Source organism: Lonchura striata, chromosome 4 (assembly GCF_046129695.1).
Source record: "Lonchura striata isolate bLonStr1 chromosome 4, bLonStr1.mat, whole genome shotgun sequence".
NCBI classification, from domain to species: domain Eukaryota; kingdom Metazoa; phylum Chordata; class Aves; order Passeriformes; family Estrildidae; genus Lonchura; species Lonchura striata.
The window spans coordinates 65515379-65538307 of record NC_134606.1 but is presented as its reverse complement, the minus strand read 5'-3'; the positions used below and the strand labels follow the sequence as shown (position 1 = coordinate 65538307).

General features: G+C 40.3%; 1 protein-coding gene and 1 long non-coding RNA gene across 2 annotated transcripts; both read left to right on the top strand.

Annotated features, from left to right (window-relative positions):
• The first annotated feature begins 243 nt into the window (after positions 1–243).
• Positions 244–3959, top strand: LOC110468528 (uncharacterized). Its single transcript, XR_002465087.3, has 3 exons — positions 244–309; positions 3345–3468; positions 3940–3959. It is a non-coding gene; the product is annotated as an uncharacterized LOC110468528 (long non-coding RNA).
• Positions 3960–10102: 6143 nt separating this feature from the next.
• Positions 10103–21943, top strand: ZNF330 (zinc finger protein 330). The gene is made up of 10 exons (XM_021526500.3): positions 10103–10208; positions 12702–12831; positions 13095–13114; positions 13240–13310; positions 14820–14899; positions 16230–16356; positions 17056–17160; positions 19657–19703; positions 20778–20895; positions 21234–21943. Exons 2-10 carry the CDS (start codon positions 12712–12714, stop codon positions 21509–21511), a joined length of 966 nt encoding a protein of 321 aa, XP_021382175.1. The 5' UTR covers positions 10103–10208; positions 12702–12711; the 3' UTR covers positions 21512–21943.
• Positions 21944–22929: the final 986 nt, after the last annotated feature.

Genomic DNA, 22929 nt, shown 5'->3' with positions numbered 1-22929 from the left:
ATTTGAGCAGAGAAACAGTCATGAATAGAAATCCGCAGTGACTCATGGAGTGATGTGCTTCCTTATGCACAGCAATCCTCAGTCACACAGTGACACACTCCTGCCCAACATGCACAGTGACAGCCTGGCCTGGAGCACTGATTTTAGAAATCCTCGCAGGCTCCCACAAGGGTGTCCTCTCCCTTGAAGCTGAAAAAAAACTCCACAGTGATTCCAGTCCATGGTGCCAAAAGAGGTTCGACCACTTCCTCCTCTGATATGAGACTTTTCTCATCACTGTGGCATTTCCCTGGTGAGGATACCCCTAAGGTCAGTAATGCATTTAATTTTAATATTTTAATATCTGAGTGGCAAAGAGCTGCTGTTCTGCATTTTGGGTTTTATTTTGTTTGGCTTTATAAGGAAATTTTACATTAAACAAACATTACACGACAGTAAAGGGGATGAGATGGCTCAGGGGATCAGTAATGGGCTGTGAAGCCTTTCATTTATAGGCCAGTGCTCCAGTTCATTCTAGACTATTTTAGCTGGATTTAACATAGGAAAACAGTGACCTCATTTAAAAGGTCTGAGCTCTCTGAAACAAATTAGATTTAAAATTAACTGACCAGTGACAAAAACACCACTATGCAAATAAACTTCACCAAGCAGCCACTTGCAAAAAACAAATGCAAGAAGCATTTTACTTCTGCTGGGTAATGATGCAAATGAAACTGCTCTGGAAACATACTGGCTGCCAGGGGCAGCCCATCCATCTTCTAGCCCAAATCTGTTACACAACTAGCTTTTGTAGGGTGCCTGGAAGGTCTTCAAGCTCAGAGTAGGTCAGACCAAGAGAAGCAGGCAGTGACCAAAAGTTATTCCCTTCTAATTTCACTGATCATCATGCAAATTACAAATTCATAGCCTTGAGGCCCTTGCAGACATATATTTAACTTCATATAAAATACATAGCAACATCCTAGGTGCAGATGGCAACAGTCTGCGCAGAGACATGACAGCAACAAGAAACATAGTAAAACAAATAAACAACTCTTCAAACACCTTGATACTTCCAGGACCCATCAGACACACACTCAATGCAGAGATTACAGAGCTCTATCTTGTCAAAAAGATATATAACCTAGTACAAATGAGCAAAGAAACCAACTCACAGCCCAGAATGCTTGCTTTTGTCTTGCTTTTTGTCTTGTCAACAGTGTTGCAGTTTTCACTAGTGTTTTAAATAATATGTAAATACAATTAAATAATTGGAGCAAACCCTTCAATTCCCCCTCATAATCCATCAAAAAGGTTTTTGCTCAGCTTTTTAACAGCACTATGCTTCAAATACCTATTATAAAAATTGAAGTGTATTTCACAATACATCACCAGTGGATAAGCTCTAGCTCAGAGTAGGACTACAGATTCATTATTCCACAATAAAAATAAATAGGGAGTTTAGTGAACATGGTGAACACATGACTATTTAGGATGACATTTCAAAAAAGTCTAAATGTACAGGTATTTGAGAAGCAAAAGAACTGTTACCACAACTTTGGACTAGAAATGAAATCTAATAAAACATAAATGAGAATGAATAGAAACTATTTTCAGAATATCAACTAACAGTAGTGGAGCATAAACAAATGTGTTTTCTAAATCAATCAGAATACTGAGGACTAATATCCATGCCTAGAAATGGTTCTGTCATTTTTCATAGTGCCATAAGCATCTGATTTGACACTCAATTACCTGCATTCAAACATCTTATTTATAATACAAGTATTAAATCACCTACAGTGTGAAATTCAATATAAGATGAATTGCTGTATGATGCTATGCTACACAGGGTGCAATCCTGTTCTTTGTCCACAGTGCTTTTCAAAAACACAGTGAGGGCAGGTAAGATGGGAGCTTGTTAATTTTGTAAAAGAGATTGTAAGAGAGAGCTCCCTACAATGTCGGGGAAGTGAACACTTGATGCAAAAATGATCTTTCAGTCCTCTGAATCAACAGCTAAGCCACCCATGTTGTATGCCATAAAACAAATGATCTGTCCTTCATCTTTCATTAGCTGAATAAATTCAGTATTTAATTCAGACAGTGCTCAGTGCCACTGATATAAATGTCATCTAAATGGAGCTGTAATTAGACAGGAAAACCATTCAGTTCATATTTGCATAAGATTTCTACATACGAATTATATGAAATAAGGAAAAGCCATAATTGGAGAAAAATTGCTATCTGGATAAGAAGTGACACCAAAGACGAACATGTCACACAGCTCGATAACAGAAGAAAAACATGGAACAGCTGAAATGCTGAATTTGTTAGAACAGATATTTCAGAAAAATATGGCAAACAAATATTCTATCTTGCCTAGGACACAGTCCAACTGCCTTTGAAATCAGTAGGATCCTCCTATTCAGTATCTTCGCAGGTAAGGTTGTTAATCCTGGGAAAAGTGTAGAGCAGTTGTGCAATCCTTATCCATGTGAACTTTCAAGTTTCAGCTAGACAAAGCCTTGACCAGCCTTATTTGATGTAGAAACTTTCATCAGGAGACTTGCATAGGTGACCTCTAGTGGCCCCCTCCTATCTAATTAATTGTGTTATTTTAATAATATCCATTCTAAATACAAGAGAGCTTCTTGAACTCAGTGCTTGGGAGTCTAGCACAGATTTTCCATTGCTTAACCACTCTTGCTTCAAAGAATTTTTTTCTGTGTATAAGTTGTAATTCCTCTTGCTGCAGCTTGTGACTGTTGCCTGCCATGCTGTCACAGGGTACCCTTGAGGAGAGCCTAGCTCTGCCTTCTCTATAAATTTCCTTTAGGTCCTCAAAGACAGCAATTAGACCTTCTCAGCCTTCCCTTCTCCAGATTAAACTGTGTCAGCTCTCTTCATACATCACAAAACTACGTCCCCTGAACCTTGACACTCTCCCACTGTTCTCTCTCTCTCTCTCCCCCCATGTGGCCCCAGACTGTAAAATTTCATACTGGTTTGCTCTTGTGCTAGAATAGGCATTTTGCTCACCCTTCTAACTCAGCACAGACATAGTGGCAATAGAAACCCCATTCTCCCATTCCAACCTTTCATTTTGACAGATACAGAACATTCTTTTGGCCTCGTTCTATGGGACTGGCTTCTCAGTTTCCTGATCACCTTGGTAGTCTCCTGATCACCTACGTGAATTGCTCTCAGATCCTGTGACCAATTAAAACATTTACATTTTTCATTCTCCTCTGCCACATCCACCTGACAAGCCTCCAGCACTGAGAGAGAAATCCTTGTCATCAGTCATCCTCTGTCTGACCTTGATTTTTTTTCTTTTTACCTTTTTCATTTCTGTCACACAGGTGCTGCCATTTATCAGGCATCTCCCTCCTCTTCTTCACAAACAATGCCTCTCAGTGTCACCTATGCAGCAAATATATCACTACGTACCAGCCTTTTGATGGGATCAGAGGAAAGAGAAACAAGGTAATTTATGATATTGCAATCTCATAATGGAAAAACAATACTAATAACTTGCCAGCAGACAACAAGTTATTTCTCCGTAACAAAAATTATAGCTTCCTCCTTATGCTACAAAATGAGTTGCACTATCCCCTCACCTCAGCAATCTTAATTAATATATGGTAATTAACATATGATGGCACATTAACTATGTACATAAATCCCAGTAGTAGCTTTACTGTATATCTTTCATCTCAAAAAACAAAATAAAAAGCTGCAGTAAGATACCATGATAAAAATGCTGTTGAGTATTTTGTTGAAGTCGTGGAAGAAATGTGAAAAAATGAAACTTGAATATCATAGGAAAGATTAATAGATTTTAATAAATAAGTTGACAAATGAGTGAGCTCCCTGAATCAAGACTCTAATCACTTAACAGCAAAATTTCTCTTTTTGTTTTATCTCTTATCTTTCTTCTTTTCCCTTTTGATACAGACCACAAACATTGACCAGACAAAATAACCATCTAGAAATTTCTTGGGAAATGACTTTCAAGGGCAACGATTAATGACTGAAAGCATCAGTTATAATAGCAGGGGGAAAAGATACAAACAAAAAGTCTCTGAACATCTAATTCTAGGATGCTTGCTTTTAAATATTGTATTTGAATATGCCAATTCAGTAGATGTCACTAAAGATTTTTGCCGCAAGTTATTTTCTTTGTTTCACGTTTCTTTATATAGTTAGATCAGCAAATATAAATGTCTTCAGACAAAATTATCTTACATCAAACAAATATTGACATGACTTTTAAGGTCCATTGCTGCAAGGTCACGATTTAAGAAGAAATTAAATTTGACGTATGCCATTTCAAAGGTCATTTAGAAAGGTGTATGCTGCACCTATTTTACAATGCAATCCCTAGGGAGGTGAACATATTGAATGCTGCAAGTAGACATGGCAATAATGAAGATAATTATGGTAATAGGCAGGTAGGCAGTAGAGGTTTAAATAGATCAGAACAAGCATATTATTTAGAGAAAAAAGAAATTTCTGTTCATTCAATTAGTAGTAACTGACAACAACTCAGGTCAGTATTTATTTCAAGTTGAGAGATGTTATGCTTTCTTGTATCTTTAAAGAGACTGAGATATCACAGCAAAAGGCAGTAAAAATATTTCATTGTCATCCAGTGTAGTCCAGTGTCACTGCATATGAAGGTCTTATCTGCCCCAGAATATTGGCATTCTGACAGGGCTGTGCCCACACCTAATTTCTTGATTTTCCTTTCTGATCTCTATAATTTTTAGTAGAGGCACGAATCATTCAGTGAGAAGGCATGAATCCTTTATTATTACATGAGTAACTTAAGGAGTAAGTAAATGTCCATTCCTGAAATGTGCTCTCACAGCAAAGGAAGAATTTTTATGAGATGGACAGAGGGGGAAGTGAGCAGAACAGCCCTGAAGATGGTCAGTGTCCATGGGAGCTGGTACATGGTGCTGCAATGGCACTACTCAGCTTTGACCACGGAAAAAGCAAGCCCACCTTCCCTCAGACAACTATCTGCAACACCCTTTTGCTGAATTATTCCCATTTGAAATGTGAGTTTATTGCCTTAAAAATATGTATCTGACCAGAAATCAGTATGTAATACAGAGTGCCATGGCTCTGACTAGCCCCTTGACTTTGAAAGGTGAACAAAAAAGAGAGTGAGGTGGAAAGATGCTGCTAAAAAGTTTTTAGTTCTGTATCACAGTGTTGTGGTTTGACACGGAAGTGAATTTTCTCAGGAAGAAGAGGGTCAAACCAATCAGTCATCATGTTTGGATATTGGCACCTGGAGTCACCACTGAAGGCTGGACACGCCTCTGAGAACACAGAGGGTTAAAAGCAAGAACTCCCAGGAGAACTCACTCTCTTTGGTTCTGGTCATCAGAGGGTGGAGACCTCCCCTGCCCAGCCACTGGCTGGGTGGGGCAGGGGAAGTCATGTGGACTGGGGAGTTAGGCCAGGGTGTGAAGGGTCTGGAGCTGAGTCAGCTCCTGCAGATGGAAAGGTGGAGGAAGGCTGAGATATCTTTGTTGCCCCCTGTCGGAACTCAAAATGTCCCTCAGACATTTTTGGATGTTCTGGGTCCAGGTCAGAAGCATTTCAGACCCTGGCAGGCAGCTGGAAACAGCTGTGATTTTGGATTTGAACCATGGAATGATTTATCAACCTTGCAGGGAGAACAAGAAGTCACAAAAGTTCAGATATTATAGATAGAAAGTTCAGATATTATAGTAGAAGTAGTCACAAAGTAAAGGGGAGAACTTTTGAGTCTTGTACAGGGTGGTTTTGGTTTTGTACATGGGGGTCAGAAATTTTAAGATGGAGGGATCTGGGCCTGTTCTGTCCTCCCTCTTTCTTCTTCCTTACCTCCATGTTCTTGGTGATGTTGGCACTCACAGATTGGTTTAGAGTAGAAAGTCACCATTTAATATAGGTAGTAGGTATTGGGGAAAAACTTTAAACATTTAACATGTAATGTACCATATAAAAGATAGCAGCAGCCCTGGGTGGGGAGAAAGAAGAAGACGGGAGTCAAAGAGGATGTCAGGTGCGTGTGTGCCTTTGCCTGAGCTGCTGAGCAGACGGCAGCAGCTCAGGAAGAAAATCTTTTAGATAACTGGCAATAAACAACCTTGAGACTGGATGACTGAAGACTTCTGAGCCTTTTTTTGAAAGCATGGGTTGGAGGAGACTTTTCCACCACATGGAGCCACCCCCGACCTGGGGGTGAGATCTGGCATCCCCCCCACCCCCACACACAGAGGGAAAGAGACAGAGAGCCTGAAGGCGCCTGGAAATTTGCTGGCAGAGGAGAAGGAGAAGGGGGAAGGTGCCCAGCCATGGGAGTTGGAGTCTGGTCCAAGATTAAAGCCATCTGGGGAGTCCAAGGCTTTTAACCTTTTCCTGGGAAATGAAAGCTTTATGAAATATTACTCCTCCTCGATTTGAAAGAGAAGAGAGACAGTCTGGGACCTGAGATGTTAGAAAAATAATCCTAGGTGGGGAGAGATATGTAGTGGCTTTTGGCTGGACTCTTCTTGTTAGCCATAGACTGAGCCAATTTCTCCTGCAATAGAGACTGCATTTTTAGCGGGATGCAATGGTGAGCCGAGACCTGCTTCAGCAACTACCAGTACAGGAATGGAGTGAACAGAGGAAGCTGAGGAGGGTGTGGGGGTGCCTTCTGTCTTCAAGAAGAAGAAGATCTCTCTTTTCACCCTTGGCCCCAGGGGAGGAGGAAAATGGAGGGGACTGTGGTCCCAAAATTAGAAACTGAACTATTGTTTCTTTTGGTCCTTGGCAAAGCATCCTTAAAGGAGCCCTATGAGCAGTCTGTCCATGCATGGTGGTGAGAGCACTGTGACATGGAAATGAGAGTGTCACACTAACAGATTTTCTACAGGCAGTGCCATGTGTAACGTAGAAACACAAGAGGTGGCATTTGTGTTTCCTTGGAGGTCTATGGTGCAAGAGAGACTCCTCTCTCCCTTGATGGACTGAGTATTGATTATATGAAGGGTGATGACTTGATTGAGGGTCCAAGTTGTGTCTCATTGTGGTTTGTTTGGGTGAGGGGAGGAGGAATGTTTTGGAAGGTTTTAATTCTGGATTTAGTGTGTGACTCTTATCATAGTAGTAGTTTCATAAAGTTCTTTTTCCTTTATTTCTAAGCTGGGCCTGCTCTGCTCTGTTCCTGATTTTATCTCACAGTACTTATTTGGAAAGGTGTATTTTCATGGGACACTGGCATTACATAAGTGCCAAACCATGACACACAGACATCCATTTATTTTTGAGAGATTCCGATTCATTAGCATCCTCTGGCCCTATAGGTAAAACTAACTTTATGAGATGCGTGATGGCACAGTGGAGTGGAACAGAAGAGAAAACCAGTGCATGCCACTACAGGGTTATGCCTTTACAGAAGCTCTGCTGTCATTGCATCATTTAGCTTACAGAAGTGGCTTTCACTTTTCTCCTAGTGACCTCTGCAGGTAGCTCAGCTGACATGTGCTGTCTTGAAAGCTCTTGACTAGACAAATACATTTTCCAGGCAGTGTAGGGTGGCCCTCGCCTGTTATCTTGGCAGGCCAGACAGTAGGCATTAAGTGAAGACATGACAGTTCTGACCCTCTGTCAGGTAATATTGAATGATAACCATTCAGAGACACACTCAGTGTCCTTCCACTGCTTTTCGCACAAAGTAACTGAAAACACCTCTAAAAACGAGGCTGACTCTCATTACTTTCTGCATTTCCTTGAAACAAGTCTGCAACAACTCCCCAGAGACTCGTCCAGTACTAATGGAAGTTCTGTGAGCTCTAAAATGGCTATTCTCATCTATTTTTTTTTTTTAATTCACTTGTATTACAGCCCTAGGCCACTCTATTGGTTCAGAAAATGAGTGAAGTGACAAACTTCTGCCATCTAGAGGGTGGTTGCTGAAACATATTTGAGGCAGACAACGTTTCACAGGGTAAAATAAAACTAAGATAAAAATCTTAGTGTCTACATATGTTCTTGGTCTTTTTCTAGATTTCTCCTTCTTTTTCATTTGTGAGTTTATGTAAAAATGCCTAGTCACATCTGTACATGTATAATAGTCCTTTTTTCAACAGCTACATTCATTCATGAGAGCAGATTAGCTGACTAGGATAATGATTATAGAATAGATTAAAAGTTTCTGTTTATACTCTTTTCCAACACTATAACATTTATCCTAATTGAGTTCTTGAATTCATGGCTGCCTAAAACAGACTACAATGGTCACAAGCAGAATACAAGAATGTTGGTGATTAATGACATTCATTAAGAAAAGTGAGACTTACACAAAAAAGCTTCTAACAAATTGCTTTTCCACACACTTTCTCATGAAGTAGAAGCATCCAGTTTAGTGACCACCACGATTTTTTTTGTTGCGAAACAATAAAGCTGTTTTGTGTGCATCCTACTAACCTACTGTGAAGATCACATCTTGAAGGAAAAGCATGACAAGCAAACAAATTGTGGGAGAATCAACAGTGGACTCACAAAAGTTAGGAGTGTCTTCATGGAAAGGCAGTGATGGCTCACGAAAATCTGTGTCTCTCGTTAAGTGACAATCACATTCCATAACCAGAAGCCAATTTTCAGGATGAATTATATGACTAAGTACAATGTGAAGCAACACAACCACCTGACTCGAGGGTATCAGTGATCAAAGCACATGAAGCAATGCCCTAGATCTTATTTATATGAAATATGTATCAAACCTTTTCTAGGCGAAACACCATCAAACACACTAGAATGCCACCCATGCACTCATCTTCCATTAAATATCCATGCAATACATCTTCTAATGATTTTCACAAAGGGGTTTTTAGGCAATATCCATGCGCGACAGTGACTTGCATAACCTCAGGGGAGACAGAGCTATGTGCAGGGGTTTTTTTATAGCACAATTTCCCTTTTTCAGCTACATTGTATCCCTATGTGAAAAATGCATATTTATGATTGGCTTTTTGCAAATGTTACAATGAATTTTATATGTGTAATATCAGAAAGTTATGCTTTATTAATTCCCTTATGTATTGTGTTAAGTATAGTTTTAGGTTACAACATAATGTTAAAATAGAGACTATGTGGGGGGAGTTTTCTTTTTAGGAATGAGATACTCGCTTCGAAGAACACCTAAATCTTCCAAGGGAGAGGAATTTATGGCTTATCAGAAGAAGATAATTTCTTCAGGCCTTGCTTGAAGAAGCCAGGGAATTAAAGGAAACAGTTGACATACAACAGAGTTCTTTGTTTAGAATAGAATGTATGCATAACCATGAAGGATGTATGAATATGCAACAAGTGTATTGGTTTAAGGGTGAGTCCTTTGTTCACAAGTCATGCTTTTCCTGACTTTGTGTCCGAGAGCATCCGGACGTCCGTAATTCTTTGCACTTTATTGTCTTGTCCTAACTCTAAACTTTATTTCTCTAATTGTATTATTATTTTTATAACCATTTTATTATTATTAAACTTTTAAAAATTAAAAAAAACCAAGTGATTGGCATTTTTCACACCTACCATTTAGATTAATCAACACTTCATTTTAAAAACAGCTTAAGCCACAGATTAAAGGTTTCAGAGACAAATTTTCAGGTGCCCATTAAAACCACGACATAGCTGTAATTACTATGCCCAAAATTAGGTCTTTTGACAAGTGGGAGCCGAGGTGCAATTGCCTCGAAAGCGAACAAGATTTGAGGCTGGGCCATGCACAGAGATGGAAAAGCCCTTCCTGCCGCGCTGCCCCTCGTGAGGGAGAGGGGCAGAACGCCGCTCAGAACGCTCCCAAACAAGATTTGAGGCTGGGCCTTGCGCAGAGATGGAAAAGCCCTTCCAGCCGCGCTGCCCCTCGTGAGGGAGAGGGGCAGAACGCCGCTCAGAACGTTCCCAAACAAGATTTGAGGCTGGGCCATGCACAGAGATGGAAAAGCCCTTCCAGCCGCGCTGCCCCTCGTGAGGGAGAGGGGCAGAACGCCGCTCAGAACGTTCCCAAACAAGATTTGAGGCTGGGCCATGCACAGAGATGGAAAAGCCCTTCCTGCCGCGCTGCCCCTCGTGAGGGAGAGGGGCAGAACGCCGCTCAGAACGTCGCCGCCGGGCGGCGCGGGCCGGGCGGGCAGCGCACGGCGGCGCACCGCCACTTCCGGCTTCCCCGCGGCCGCCCGAGCCAGGTTGGCGCGGGGGATGGGGAATGGGGGACGGGGAAATGCGGGAATGCGGGAATGCGGGAATGGGGGGCGGGCCCGGAGCGCTGAAGGGGCGATGGTGCCTCAAAGGGGCCTGGCTAGAGGCGCTGAGGGTCTCGGTTCCGGGCCCTCGCGGCTTCCGTGCCCGAGCAAGCGGAGCGGTGTCCGGCTCGAGTGCCGGAGCGCGGAGCGTGGCGGTGCCGGTCGGCAGCGAGACGCGGCGGGGTCGGGGACCCGAGTGCTGCGGATGAGGGAAGGGAAAGCGCTAAACGCTGCACGCCGGCGGCGTGGTGCGCACGCTGAGAGCAGCCCTGCTAATGCAGTTTTTTTATTATTACTATTATTATTATTTTTAACTGTAATTTTGTATGAGTGGTGAAACGGATTTTGAATACCTATAAGAGTGGAAGCTGATGGTCAAGCACAAGAAGCCTTGAAATACGGAAAGCCTTTTCTGGGTGTTGGTATCTGCGGTCTGACAAGGGTAGCTCCACAGTTCCCTGCTCCCCAGTGAAGAGCCCGTTCCAGCTATTTACCCTGTCTGTGACATGCCTCTTGTCACCAGATAACGAGGCAAGGCACTGTCCTGCTCAGCACAGAAGATCCAGGAACCTGCTGGTGCAGTCAGGGTGTTTCTTTGGGACCTCACCAAGGACAAGAAGCCGTGACTTCAGCAGAAGTTAAATTGTTAATGATCCTCACGGCACAGCCACCAGCTGAAATCCACCAGCATTCTTTGGAGGTGTGGTGGGAAATCTGTGGTCTTTGCCCCCTGGTTGCCTTAACAAATAATGCAGCAGGAGAGCAACAGGAGGTGAAAATTTACAGTGGAACACATTGTTGGGGACCCAATACTCACATGACACATTTTAGGGGTTTTCCTTTGAATGGTTCGCCTCATTCCTACCTAGCCTCCTGATATCTGAGTTCTGTTCCTTGTGCCACAACATCAGCCATTGAGCTGGAGAGCCACACTCACTCCCACAGCTGCTGCTGTGACCCAGGCACAGCATTTCACTCCTGAGGAGGAATGGAGAAACAGCCTTTGTGCAGAATGCTCCCCATGCAGGAGCTCCAGTGCTCTGTAGGGCAGCACAGTTATACCCTCTGGGGCTGAGGGGGGAACCAGGCATGGACCCACAACCTCTTATTTTAGGTTCTTCAGATGCACTTTTCTCTCCCACACACCCCTCAGGAGTGTGGACTGCAGATAGAATCCACTGTATCTTTCCTGTCTGAGCATTTGGTAACAGTGTGCCAAAAGTGGAAGTAGAACACTCTGCAGAGGCATTTGAATACTAAAAGAGGTGATGTTCTGCTTTGAAAGGAATTGAAGGTAGACAGGGTTTATGCTGTCATAATTTCTGGAATCGTAACATTGTTAATATCTAGTCCAAAATTTACAAAGATGGTAAATTTCTTTAAAAATTTGAGCCCAAGACAAAGACAACAAACAACTTAAATGAAAGCTCAGAGGAAAAGAGTGATAAGAATATTGATCTATAGGATATTATTATTGGATGATGTTTGAAAGCATGTATGCACTCAACAACTTTGATGAAGGGACTTGACATTGCAGTTCTGTTGTTACTTAGTTCAGTGCGACTTTCTGAAAACTGCCATCTAAAATTTCTCATAGCCTGTGCTCTCAGGAGGTGCTGGGGCAGTGATTTTCATGAAAACAGTTTGTCATTTTGTGCTTTCCGTTATGAGGGAATGTTAAGAAGTCAAGGTATAAATACTAACCATTAGATTCTGTTGTTAAATTAGCATTTGAATGGTTTGAAAATTAGTGTGGAGCCTGATATTGGACTCCCAGTGTAAGAAATGCCACAATCTAGAATCACAGTTGCCAGCAGACAGCACATCACTATCATTTTGACTGCAAAATATGACACTAATACAATTTAAACGTGGTGCAAAATGCAACAGGGCAAGAAAACAGATTTATGTGTGTTATCAAAAGCAAATTTTAGTATCTGGTCAGGACAATATATTTCTGTGTTCACTTATTCCTTGGTTTATAAGACCTTTTGAATGAAGATACCAATTTTTTCTTCCAAGTTGGAGCTGCTAGAATTGACTGCCTGTTGATGCTGCAACTGTCCTTACAGTTGCTTATTAAACAGGCAAGGCAAACCAATACCAGAGGTCCATCCTGAATAAACCTACAGATAGTAATGGTTTCATTTTTTTGAGGCAAAACACTTGAAAGAGAGTTAAACACAAAATTCAGGACAGCAAATTTTTCCAGATCACAAGATTCCTTATGGTTCATCACATGTCTCTTCCTTGTGGATTGTCCCCTTATTCTGCATTTCAAAAGAAACTTTCAGACAAGGAAATGAATGGAGAGGAAGCACAGTTAATGCAGGAAATGTAAGATCCAGGTTTAGCGCTGGATATGTCATGTGTGTCCATGTATTTACTTACATAGTTTTATGTGCATTCATTCTGTACCTATTTTCCCCCCCACAGACTGTGAAACATGCCTAAAAAAAAGACTGGTGCTCGTAAGAAAGCTGAGAACCGTCGTGAACGTGAGAAGCAGATAAGGGCTTCACGAGCCAACATAGACTTGGCCAAACATCCTTGTAATGCTTCAATGGTAAATTAACCTAAAGTATTCTATATTAAAATACCTAATTTTTAATTACATAAACCCAGTGATAATACCTTGAATGCATTTAATGCCACTAGAATGCCATTCTTCCTACTATCCTTCCTTTATATTTAAAGTTACCTTTGCACCAGACAGAATATTGATTAAAAGGTTTGGATCACAATTGTAACTCCCTGTGGAGGTCTGTAATTTTTGTATATTTTACCTAGAATGAAAATAATTACTAGTGTTTTATTTCTTCTCTTTAGGAATGTGATAAGTGCCAAAGGTAAGAATTTTTACCCTTCTAAAACTAATAGTTTAGCATTTATTTCAGACATTTTAAAGGTTTTTTTAATGCTTTCTTTTAAAGCTTAATACTTTATTTTTGTTTTTTCACCTCCATGTGCCTAGACGACAGAAGAATAGAGCTTTTTGTTACTTCTGTAATTCTGTTCAGAAATTGCCCATTTGTGCACAATGTGGTGAGTAGAAATAATGAATGAAAACAAGCTGTCCTCAATCCTGTTTGTGATGTTAAGCTCTCAGTATCTGTGTTACAGTAGATTTATCTTAAAGTACCTCAGTGATGTAGAGCAGGTTCTTTTGCGTCTGCTATGAATATCCTCCTTGAGAAGTGATCTTCTTTGATCAGTATATATGCCTCTAACCCCCAGAGGTTTGCAGGCCTGGATCATGGCTCATCTTGTTCAGAAAAATTTGTCTCACTTCCTTTTATGTTTCAGAAATCTGACTGTTTTCATAGGTTGACCATGGGGAACATTGTTTCATAACAGCAGCAAAACTAAAAAAGATCTGACTGCTAGCAAGGCACCAATAAATACTGCTTTTTAGAGATTATATAATTTCTGATCAATTCAATGTCGATTTAAAGCAACAACATATTATTCACCTTGCATGGTGTTGTAATGTAATATTCAACTGTCATTATTTATGTGGGCTTGAAGGCTGATGCTTTGAAATTAGAAGAGAAGGACTCCTAGTGACAGAACTGCTCTGAATCAGGCTAAAAAGCCCTTTGTTTTTAAACAGCTGCTTGCTTGCAGGAGATGTTGATATTCATTTCATACTGGGGTGAATGTTCTACTGTTTCAACACATCATTGCAGATTTTCAATTTGTCATTAAGCAATTTAGCTGTTTTAGAATTTGACTCTCAGAGCTGCTGACTTGCAGCTTTCAGTGCCTTTGTTGTGACCTGCAGATACTGAGCGTTTCTGGAAGCCAGGCTGTTAGTGTGCAGTGGCAGTATGTCACCCTTCATAAGTCTCCTTTCTGTCACCATGCAGTGAAGTACTAAAAACAAGGTCTCTGTGTGTTGCGTTTATCTTAATCTGGAGTATGTTTCTAGATGAAAAACATTTCTATCAGCAACCATATTACTATATTGAGACCCAGGGTTTTCCAAGTGAAGACCATTAGAACTGTTTGATGCTTAATCAAGCATTGGGGACTATGAACCAACAACATCTTTGTTAGAGGAGCCCGTGAGGGATGGGAGTAAGGTGGCTCTGTTCCAGTGCTCCATGCCCAGTAATGCCCCCACCACCTCTTACTGCCCAGCTCAGCTGCTTTTATGGTGGGACAGAACTAGCAGCAGTTTTAAACATAACTCTTTAAGGTTTCGTTGCTGGGCGTTGACTGTGGTTTTGTTCTTTGTTTTGACATTTGAATTTTTTTGCTGGTGTCTCAAAACCCAGAGCAAGAGCAATGCATTGTCTTATTATCTCAGTACAGGGGCAAGGGATCTGACTGAAAACTGACAATAAGTAATTTAACCTAAGAGAAGTGTGAGGGTGGGTTGCAGAATGCAGCAATAATGCAAACATCTTTGTGTTACTTTTACCTAGATTTACAGTTAAGCACAGGCATTTAGTTGAAGTGCTGTTCTTACACAAACATGCATTCTAGTTTTTTAAAAAAAATATTTTTACATCGTTTTCTTATGGTTGCTTGCCTTTTTATTTTAAACAGGAAAAACCAAATGCATGATGAAGTCTTCTGACTGTGTTATAAAACATGCTGGTGTGTACAGTACTGGACTAGCTATGGTGGTATGTATACAAAATTATAGCCCTTTTTGCACTATGAGGATATTCTGTGCAAATCTTCCTGGAAAAATGATAAAACAGATTTATGGAATGATAGCATGTACAATGCCAAGTTTGGTTTTTTCCTCACTTTTCTGTAACAAACTGATTTTTCCCTTATACTGAAACCCCCAAATTTTTAAGTTTTAGATTCAGTTCCTGCATTTGCAGCACATGTTGGACACTAATGGGTCTGTGTTGGTGGCAGGCCCTAAGCACATGAAGAGCACTGGACCCTTACATGCACCACAATTCCCAGCTTTCATTAAAATGTAGGGTTATTCTGCAGAAACCTGCAGACTTTTGTCACTGTTGTCTTAGTACTGCAGAGATCATCAATATCACAGAGAGGAATCTGTTGCACTAGAGGGGAATTTTAATAAACAAAACCCCTCTTTTGGGCTTTTAATTGGAGATAATCATAGCTCCAGGCTTTTGAAGTTTTGTTCTTAGAAGAACAAGTTAGTGTCTGCATTCTGGAAAGCAAGGTGTTACCTGTCACAGACCATTTAATTACTCTGAATTAAATGGTCTAAACCTCTATCCTGTTGCTGCCTGCAGCTGGCTGTCAGCTGTTCTCAGTAACACAGCCAGCCTTTATATGCTGGTGTTCCTGAGCTTACCCATGCACTCACTTACGCAGAAGTGAACACATCAACAGTTAAATTTGGATTCATCATTGTTTTCTTAGCTTTGTGTGCATGTAATGCACAAAATGCATGCAATGCGTGTAATTAGTTACCTATGGACTGAGAGGGCTTCTTAAATACTACACTTAAGGATAGCTGAAGTGGAGATCTTATAATTTAATAAAAATAAAAGTTAAAGAGTCTAACTTACTTCTAACGAGTTATTTGTTCTTTGCTCTATGCAGAGCTTGTGCTCTAATATAGCAGAGTTTAAAATCCAAGTGAGTGATTTCAGCTCTAATAGTCTAGAGGCATTTTTTCAGGTCCTTGAAATTTCATTTTTGCAAGAGCATTGTTATCGTTTATGGATCCCAGGTTTCAACTGGAGGACACTATTTTCCATGTGCAAAGTGTATGATAAGAAATGTAAAAACCAGGATTGAGATAGATAACAATACATTGCATCATACTTAATCCTGCAAAAAATGAACAACAAACATGAACTGTGCAGCAGCTTGGTTGGAACACAGGTTTGGTTCAATACTCTCACTCAGCGAAAGCGAGCCCATTGAGAGAATGGATACTAGGATACATTGAGGATTATGAGATAAGTGTCTCTGTTGGTATTGCAGAAGTCCTGAGATGATATCTTGCTGTGATTGCAGGGTGCAATCTGTGATTTCTGTGAAGCCTGGGTGTGTCACGGGAGGAAGTGTCTCAGCACCCACGCGTGTATGTGCCCTCTGGCAGACGCGGAGTGCGTTGAGTGTGAAAGAAGTGTCTGGGACCATGGTAGGTTGCTCACATTTAAAAATAAGAAAATATAAATTAAACTTCTTGCATTGCTTAAGTTAGTGCACCTATATTCTTAACATAGCCTTTTTAGTCTTAACTAAATTAGTCCTTGCAGTATGTTTGTTCAAAGCAAGGATTCTCCCCGTTTTAAAAATAGTCATTTTACAGTGGGGAAAGTAAATGACCTGCTCAAGAACCAGTGCTCAATTCAGGGATGATTATGTAATCTAAATTATAATGGTTCGATCAGCTTAATTATTCACATAATTAAGCACTCAAATTGCCAACACAGTTTTATGCCATTCTTACTCCATTCTTCTACACTAACACAGGTATTTGGGTTCCCGTTTGTCAAATCTTTTAAAGTGTTTATTTCAAGTGTGTATCAGAGCTGAGCAGAGAAGACTGGATGAGAGTGTGATCTCATTTAAGAAAAATAGTTGATGCTACAGTCAAATTAAAATGAAGAAAAGTACTAAAAGTAATACTTGCTTTATAGGTGTGCTGTTTTACAGTGTAGGATAGGAGGTATTTTTCAGTGTAAAAATGGATGGCAGTGTCTAATTTAGGGCCTTAAAGCATTTGTGACAGAAGGGAGAACTGGTCTTTAGTCAAAACTACCACCTAAATTGTTTGCAGAGCAGGACTTGATGCCTGTGCCCATTGTTGATTATTTTCCCTTGATAAATCTTTCAGGAGGCAGAATATTTGCCTGTTCTTTTTGCCATGATTTCCTCTGTGAAGATGATCAGTTTGAACATCAAGCCAGCTGCCAAGTTCTGGAAGCAGAGACATTTAAATGTAAGTTAGCTATTCATAATCCCTTTCACCACAGCCAAGTAGATCATCTACTTGTTTTCTCTGTGCTCCAGAATACTCTCCGTCACCTTCCCCAAGTAAATTTTGCCACTGCTGGAGAGAAGGGCCTGTTTCCTATGTACTGGCTTTTGGTATCGAGTTTTCCAGACTAGAACTTTTTTCTCTTTCATGGACCTTCCTCCATGCCAGAGCATACCTGGCAGTTGTTTTCCTGCCAGGCTCTTACAGGCCTCCCATGGGAAGCAGCCCTTGCAGGAGCCAGCATTCTCCAAAGTTGGAGTGTTGGCAGTAGCAGGACTGCAGCAAAACAACTGGAACTGCTTATGATGCTTTTTCTTTCCACAAAGCTCTGCAGGCAGAAGGAGCTGTCTTCCACTCTTCTGACCCAATGATGAACGAGTTCTAGATACCTATTCCTCCTGGAAGACAGTTGCCCAAAACAATGTCACCTGTCTTAGTCTGGCTAAACTTTCCCAGGTTGCTGTGAAAGGCCTGTGTGCTGGTAGCTGCTCAAGTCCTGAGGAAGGCTGTGACTCAGCAGTCATCATCTGACTCAGTGAGACAGGGTGAACCCAGAAGGAAGTGACAAAAGTAGTCCCAGAGCATGATTTCACTGTTCATTTCCTCACTGACCAGTGGACTGTGGACACATATGTTAGTAGCATATCAAACGTTGATCCACAATCACTCTTTCTGAGTAAATTAAAGGTAGCTGAACACTTTATGTCCTTTTGAACTTTGATTAATTGTTGGACAAAACTGAAACTGCTATTTGCAAGAAGATATGATGGCCATGCCCAACATTAGTTACTCATTACTCATCTCTGGCTGAAACCAAGTATCTTCAAGTGAAGTTAAAAAAAGAACAACAATAAAACAAAACAAGCCAAGACTATGCATATTTGAAATAACTATTTTTTTCTAGCAGCATTTCTTGCCTACCTACTATTAAATATGATTTGGTTTATCACAAGACAAGCATTTCTCCTTCCCAAAACTTGCATGCATGTATCTTGACTATTGCAACATTTTCAATTCTTATTGTAGAAATTGCAGGTGCTCTTTATTGTAAGGCTGTTTTCCTTTGAACTGACTAATCTGTAGTCCTAATTGATTTCTCCTGGTCCAGAATATTTGTGATTTCAATATTTTAATCATTGTCTTTAGATATATCTCTTATCTCCTTTTCATCTTCCATACTTTTCTTCCTAGCCAGCTATTTTTCAAGCCTTGCTTAGCTTCTCTTGATGTATTCTGCCAGAATTTCCTTGATGTATTCTTCCTGCATAGCAATATTGAGGCAGCAACAGCTGTTCCACAAGAATGTTTTTTCAATGATTGCTGGAAGTTCTCAATTCATAGATGTGGTATTGAACCCTAAATAGAGAGAGAGTTTTTTGAGGATTTTCACTGTGTTTGGTGTTTTGTGGCACAGAGCAGACTTGGTAGAGAAGATTTTTGTCAGTGACATAACAAGATTGTAACATGTATTCTGTACTTTTATGGAATACATGGTCTTTGAATGTGGTCATTCAATTGTAGTATAAATCCATTTTAGCTGTGAAACAGGTGCTGTTACTTTCTATCACTATCTGAGAGAAGTTTTTTGAAGTGCAGATACTCAAAAAATGATGAATATATATGCATCAGCATTTCCAGTTCCATCTTTAAACACACCATAGCTCTAAATCCCACGTCTGTCGTGCTCATGTGGAGAACGTGTGATATTTATTACTTCAGATTGAAAAATTGCTGTCACAGAGGTTACACAAGAAGGAAAGCAGTAAGTACTTGCACAGAAACTGATAAAGTACGTGTTACTGCTTCTTGAGGAGTAACTATTCACCAAACTTCTGCCAGTTGCTGCCAGTTCCTGAGTGTTTGCCTTTACTGTACTCCTTCTAGTGGAATAATACAAACAACTTGAAGCTCAAGACAAGTTAAATTTTTGGCACTGATTCTGGTCTTTATAGCTTGTGTGCGTGCTCCAGTTCTTTAACACAGATAGACTCTCTTAAGAAGTTTTGTGCAGTCAAGTACATTTCCAGAGGATATGACAGAAAATACAGACTGTCACAACTTTTCTAGGTTTGGAAGTTTGCAAGCTTGAAGTGTTCTTACATTTCTAGCGCTCCTTCTTTTGAATGCTGTGAGAAAAGGAAAAGCAAGATGAAACCTTAACAACAAATTGGTTCTGAAACTTCATGTTTTAAAAATTTAGAAGCTCAAGAAATAGTTAAACATTTTTCCCCTTTTGAAATTTAACTTTTTGTGTCAAAGTGAGTTTAGAATTAAAAAAATATAGTAAAATGGTACTGTAGGGTAAAATGACTGATTCACATTGCCAGAGTGCAGTTATGCAGGGAATTAAAAATAAATGCCTCAATTATGGTATTGCATACTTTTACAAGGTTTTAAAAACATGACAGGTCTGCAGTTTCCAAGTATTGAATTTGTCATACTGCTTTTCTCCAACAGGTGTCTCCTGTAACAGGCTGGGGCAGCATTCCTGCCTGCGTTGCAAGGTAAAGACTAAAGACAGTTGTGAGGAGCTGATTTTAGGGTCATTATCCTTGGGCTCCAAGGCCGGTATCAGGCCTTGCCACATCTTTGTCTCCCTGATTAAAAGGAAATTCATACTTTTGTATTAGCTTATGTAGCCTGGGGTCAGACTTGTGGGTGACAAAAGGTCTTATCTGTGCTTGCCTGTTAACTACAAGATAGTGTGAGGTGATCTTTGCCCAGCCCTCTTAACTTAGTTTAAGTTGGACCTGCAATGTGTTGGTGCTTTAAAAAACTATCAAGACAACAAAATAAATCCTTGGTCGCGAACAGAATCCAAGGCTTTGGAATATGCTTTGATCCAGTGTGGAACTGCAACAAATTGAAAAGTTGTTCTTTTAAACAGTCAAGTGATTATCTGACTAAAAATCGCTGCATCTGAAGGAATCATCTCCACAGCTCATCCAGTTTTCCATATGAGCAGGCTGATTTGTTGACATTGGGCTTATGTTTTTACACACTCAGAAGTAATTTTGTGTAAAAAGTTCCACCTGCTTCATCATCAGCATTGCCCAGATTTCTCCAGGTGCTCTTACTCTTCTACCTTCCATATGTTTTCTCTGCACGCTTCCAATGGCATCGATGGCCTATTCAAAATAGTTCCTTTTTCCAGGTATTTCCACTGCACCCTGGTGCTCAGTGTGTGAACTTTCCATCTCTTAATTCTTTCCTGCAGGCTCCTGCATAGTTTTGTTCTTGCATACATCTAATTATGTTTATTTAAGCTTGTCAACACAAATCCAAGTCTGCCAGGCTCCTTGTGGGCAGCACTGCAATCAAGCCCTGGATTCTGTTACTTTCTCTGCATGTTTATTGGCACTTTTATTCAGCCTCTTCCCCAGAAACCCTGGAACCACACTGAACACAGAGGGTTCCTCTGTGCACAGACCTCATGTCCACTGCAAGAGAGACCTCATTAAATTTTAATCCCAGTCAGAAAACCCTGCTGCTGTTAGACACATTTTTGCTTGCTCATTGTTGAAGAATGTGCTTCTATGATTAAAACATTTGGCCTTTGTATTCTCCCTTCAACACAGGCTTGTTTTTGTGACGATCATGTGCGAAGTAAGGTTTTCAAGCAGGAAAAAGGGAAAAAGCCTCCTTGCCCTAAATGTGGCCATGAAACTCAGCAGACAAAGGATCTGAGCATGTCAAGTAAGCCAGTTTATCTAGCTAACAAGCCATACAAGTGCCATTAGTGATTAATTTCTACCTAAGAGCACTGAGTAAAGTCTGGTTACATTCAATTGTTTTGCACAGTTTTGCTTCATTTTATTTGAGAAAAACTTTGTGGTTTTGAGTTATCGAATTGAGCAGTCTCATTCTTAACAATTAAATCATTCCAAGAAAATGAAAGCTCTTGTTTAGTTTGAGATTTTAGTTGTGGAAAAATGAAAAATAATTGCCATTTAAACCACTCTTCAAGTAGTGAAAAAAAGATAGAAATGAAATGTTGGATTGGTGGGAACATGATGATTTCTCTTTGCCTGCAGCACGTTCTTTGAAGTTTGGCCGACAGACTGGAGGGGAAGATGCAGATGGAGCTTCTGGTTATGATGCCTGCTGGAAAAACCTTTCCTCCAGCAAGACTGGGGATGCAGGTGACCATGAGGATGAATATGATGAGTATGAAGCAGAAGATGATGATGAAGATGACAATGATGAGCGAGGGAAGGATTCAGATTCTGAGGCCACAGATGTATTCAGCAATTTGAATTTAGGAAGGACCTATGCTAGTGGGTATGCACATTATGAGGAATCAGAAGATTAAGCTTAGTATGCTGGCTTTGGAAGGAGCCAAGCAGTGCTTCACTGAGTTGTGTACATGCCAGTAGGATAGCTCCATCAGGTACTTATGTATCAGAGTTAGAGTGTGGGACTTCTGCAGTAATTCCAAGCAACATTTTTCCTGTAGATGAACTGACATTGGGTTTGGGACTGGGGAAGAAAATCAGGATATTTTTATTCCCCTAAACAACAGAATGATTTTGTCTTTGAATTACTGAGTATAATGGTTCAATACCATTTTCTCCTATCAACACAGGAATGTGGAAAAGCTGTAACTGTTGCTTCCATTTACCCATCAGAAACTAAGTTATTTTTTGCAATAATTTTGTTAACTGATTTCATACATTAATGCAGTGATGGGTTGGTGACTGCATTTTTTTTGGTCTGCACAATAAAAGTCAACTTCATTCTCTAATGAATTGTCATAAATTTTGATCTCCCTTGAATAGCTGGAAAGCAGGTTGTATACAAAGTGTAAATTGACATTGAAATTACTTCCTTGTTTATGTCAGTATTGCAGATCAGTGTAGTTCTCTGTGTATTTGCACATCACCTTTCAGTATTTTTATTATTAGATATTAATTGGTGGGGCTATATAGAGTCACTTTTAGAGCACCCCAGATAATCAAAACTTTTATGGAAATAAAATATTGGTATCCTCTCTACCACAAAAATCTGTAAGGCAGGTTGCCATTAGATGAAAAGGAGACTAATTTCTTCTGTATCTAGCCTTCAACTCTTCCTTGCATATGATACCAAAAAAATTAGATAGGAAACAACACTGTATGAGCTGAGAAGGTGAGAAAACATGGGTGATTCAAAAATGCTGGGTCCAAATACTGTTTCTGTGCAAGCCTGCCAGTACAAGGCAAGTGATGAGCACTTCTGAGCTGAGAAGGTGACACCTGCAGAAGTGTTTGCAGTGGTTCTGATTTGAAAGTGAACATGTTAATTACCCATCTACAGATCTAAGTGATGGCATTTATTTTCCCTGTGTAGGGGAATGTTTTACAGCAGACAGATCATGAGACAAGGGCAGCCAACCTAAAATGTTGCTTTGGCTTTCTAAATGCCATACCTTAGTTCAAGAGAGCCCATTTTGTTATCTGTCAAATACCTGAACTGATTATACCATTACCTGCTTTTGTGGTGTTTCTCTACTCTTTCTTATCAGCTAAAGGTCATGTGTTAACAGAGCGTGCCCTATTGACAATCATTTTTAATGATGTTGAGATTGCCAAATGAATATTTTGTAGCAAAACAGGATTGGAAAAGGTAGTCTTTATACTTTCCTCCTAAATGCATCTCCTACCAAATGCATAAAAGACAAGAGCTGGGGTCCATCCAGGACAAAAACAAACTGCCAGAGAGCACAACCTGGTTATGGCAGCTGAGGGAGAA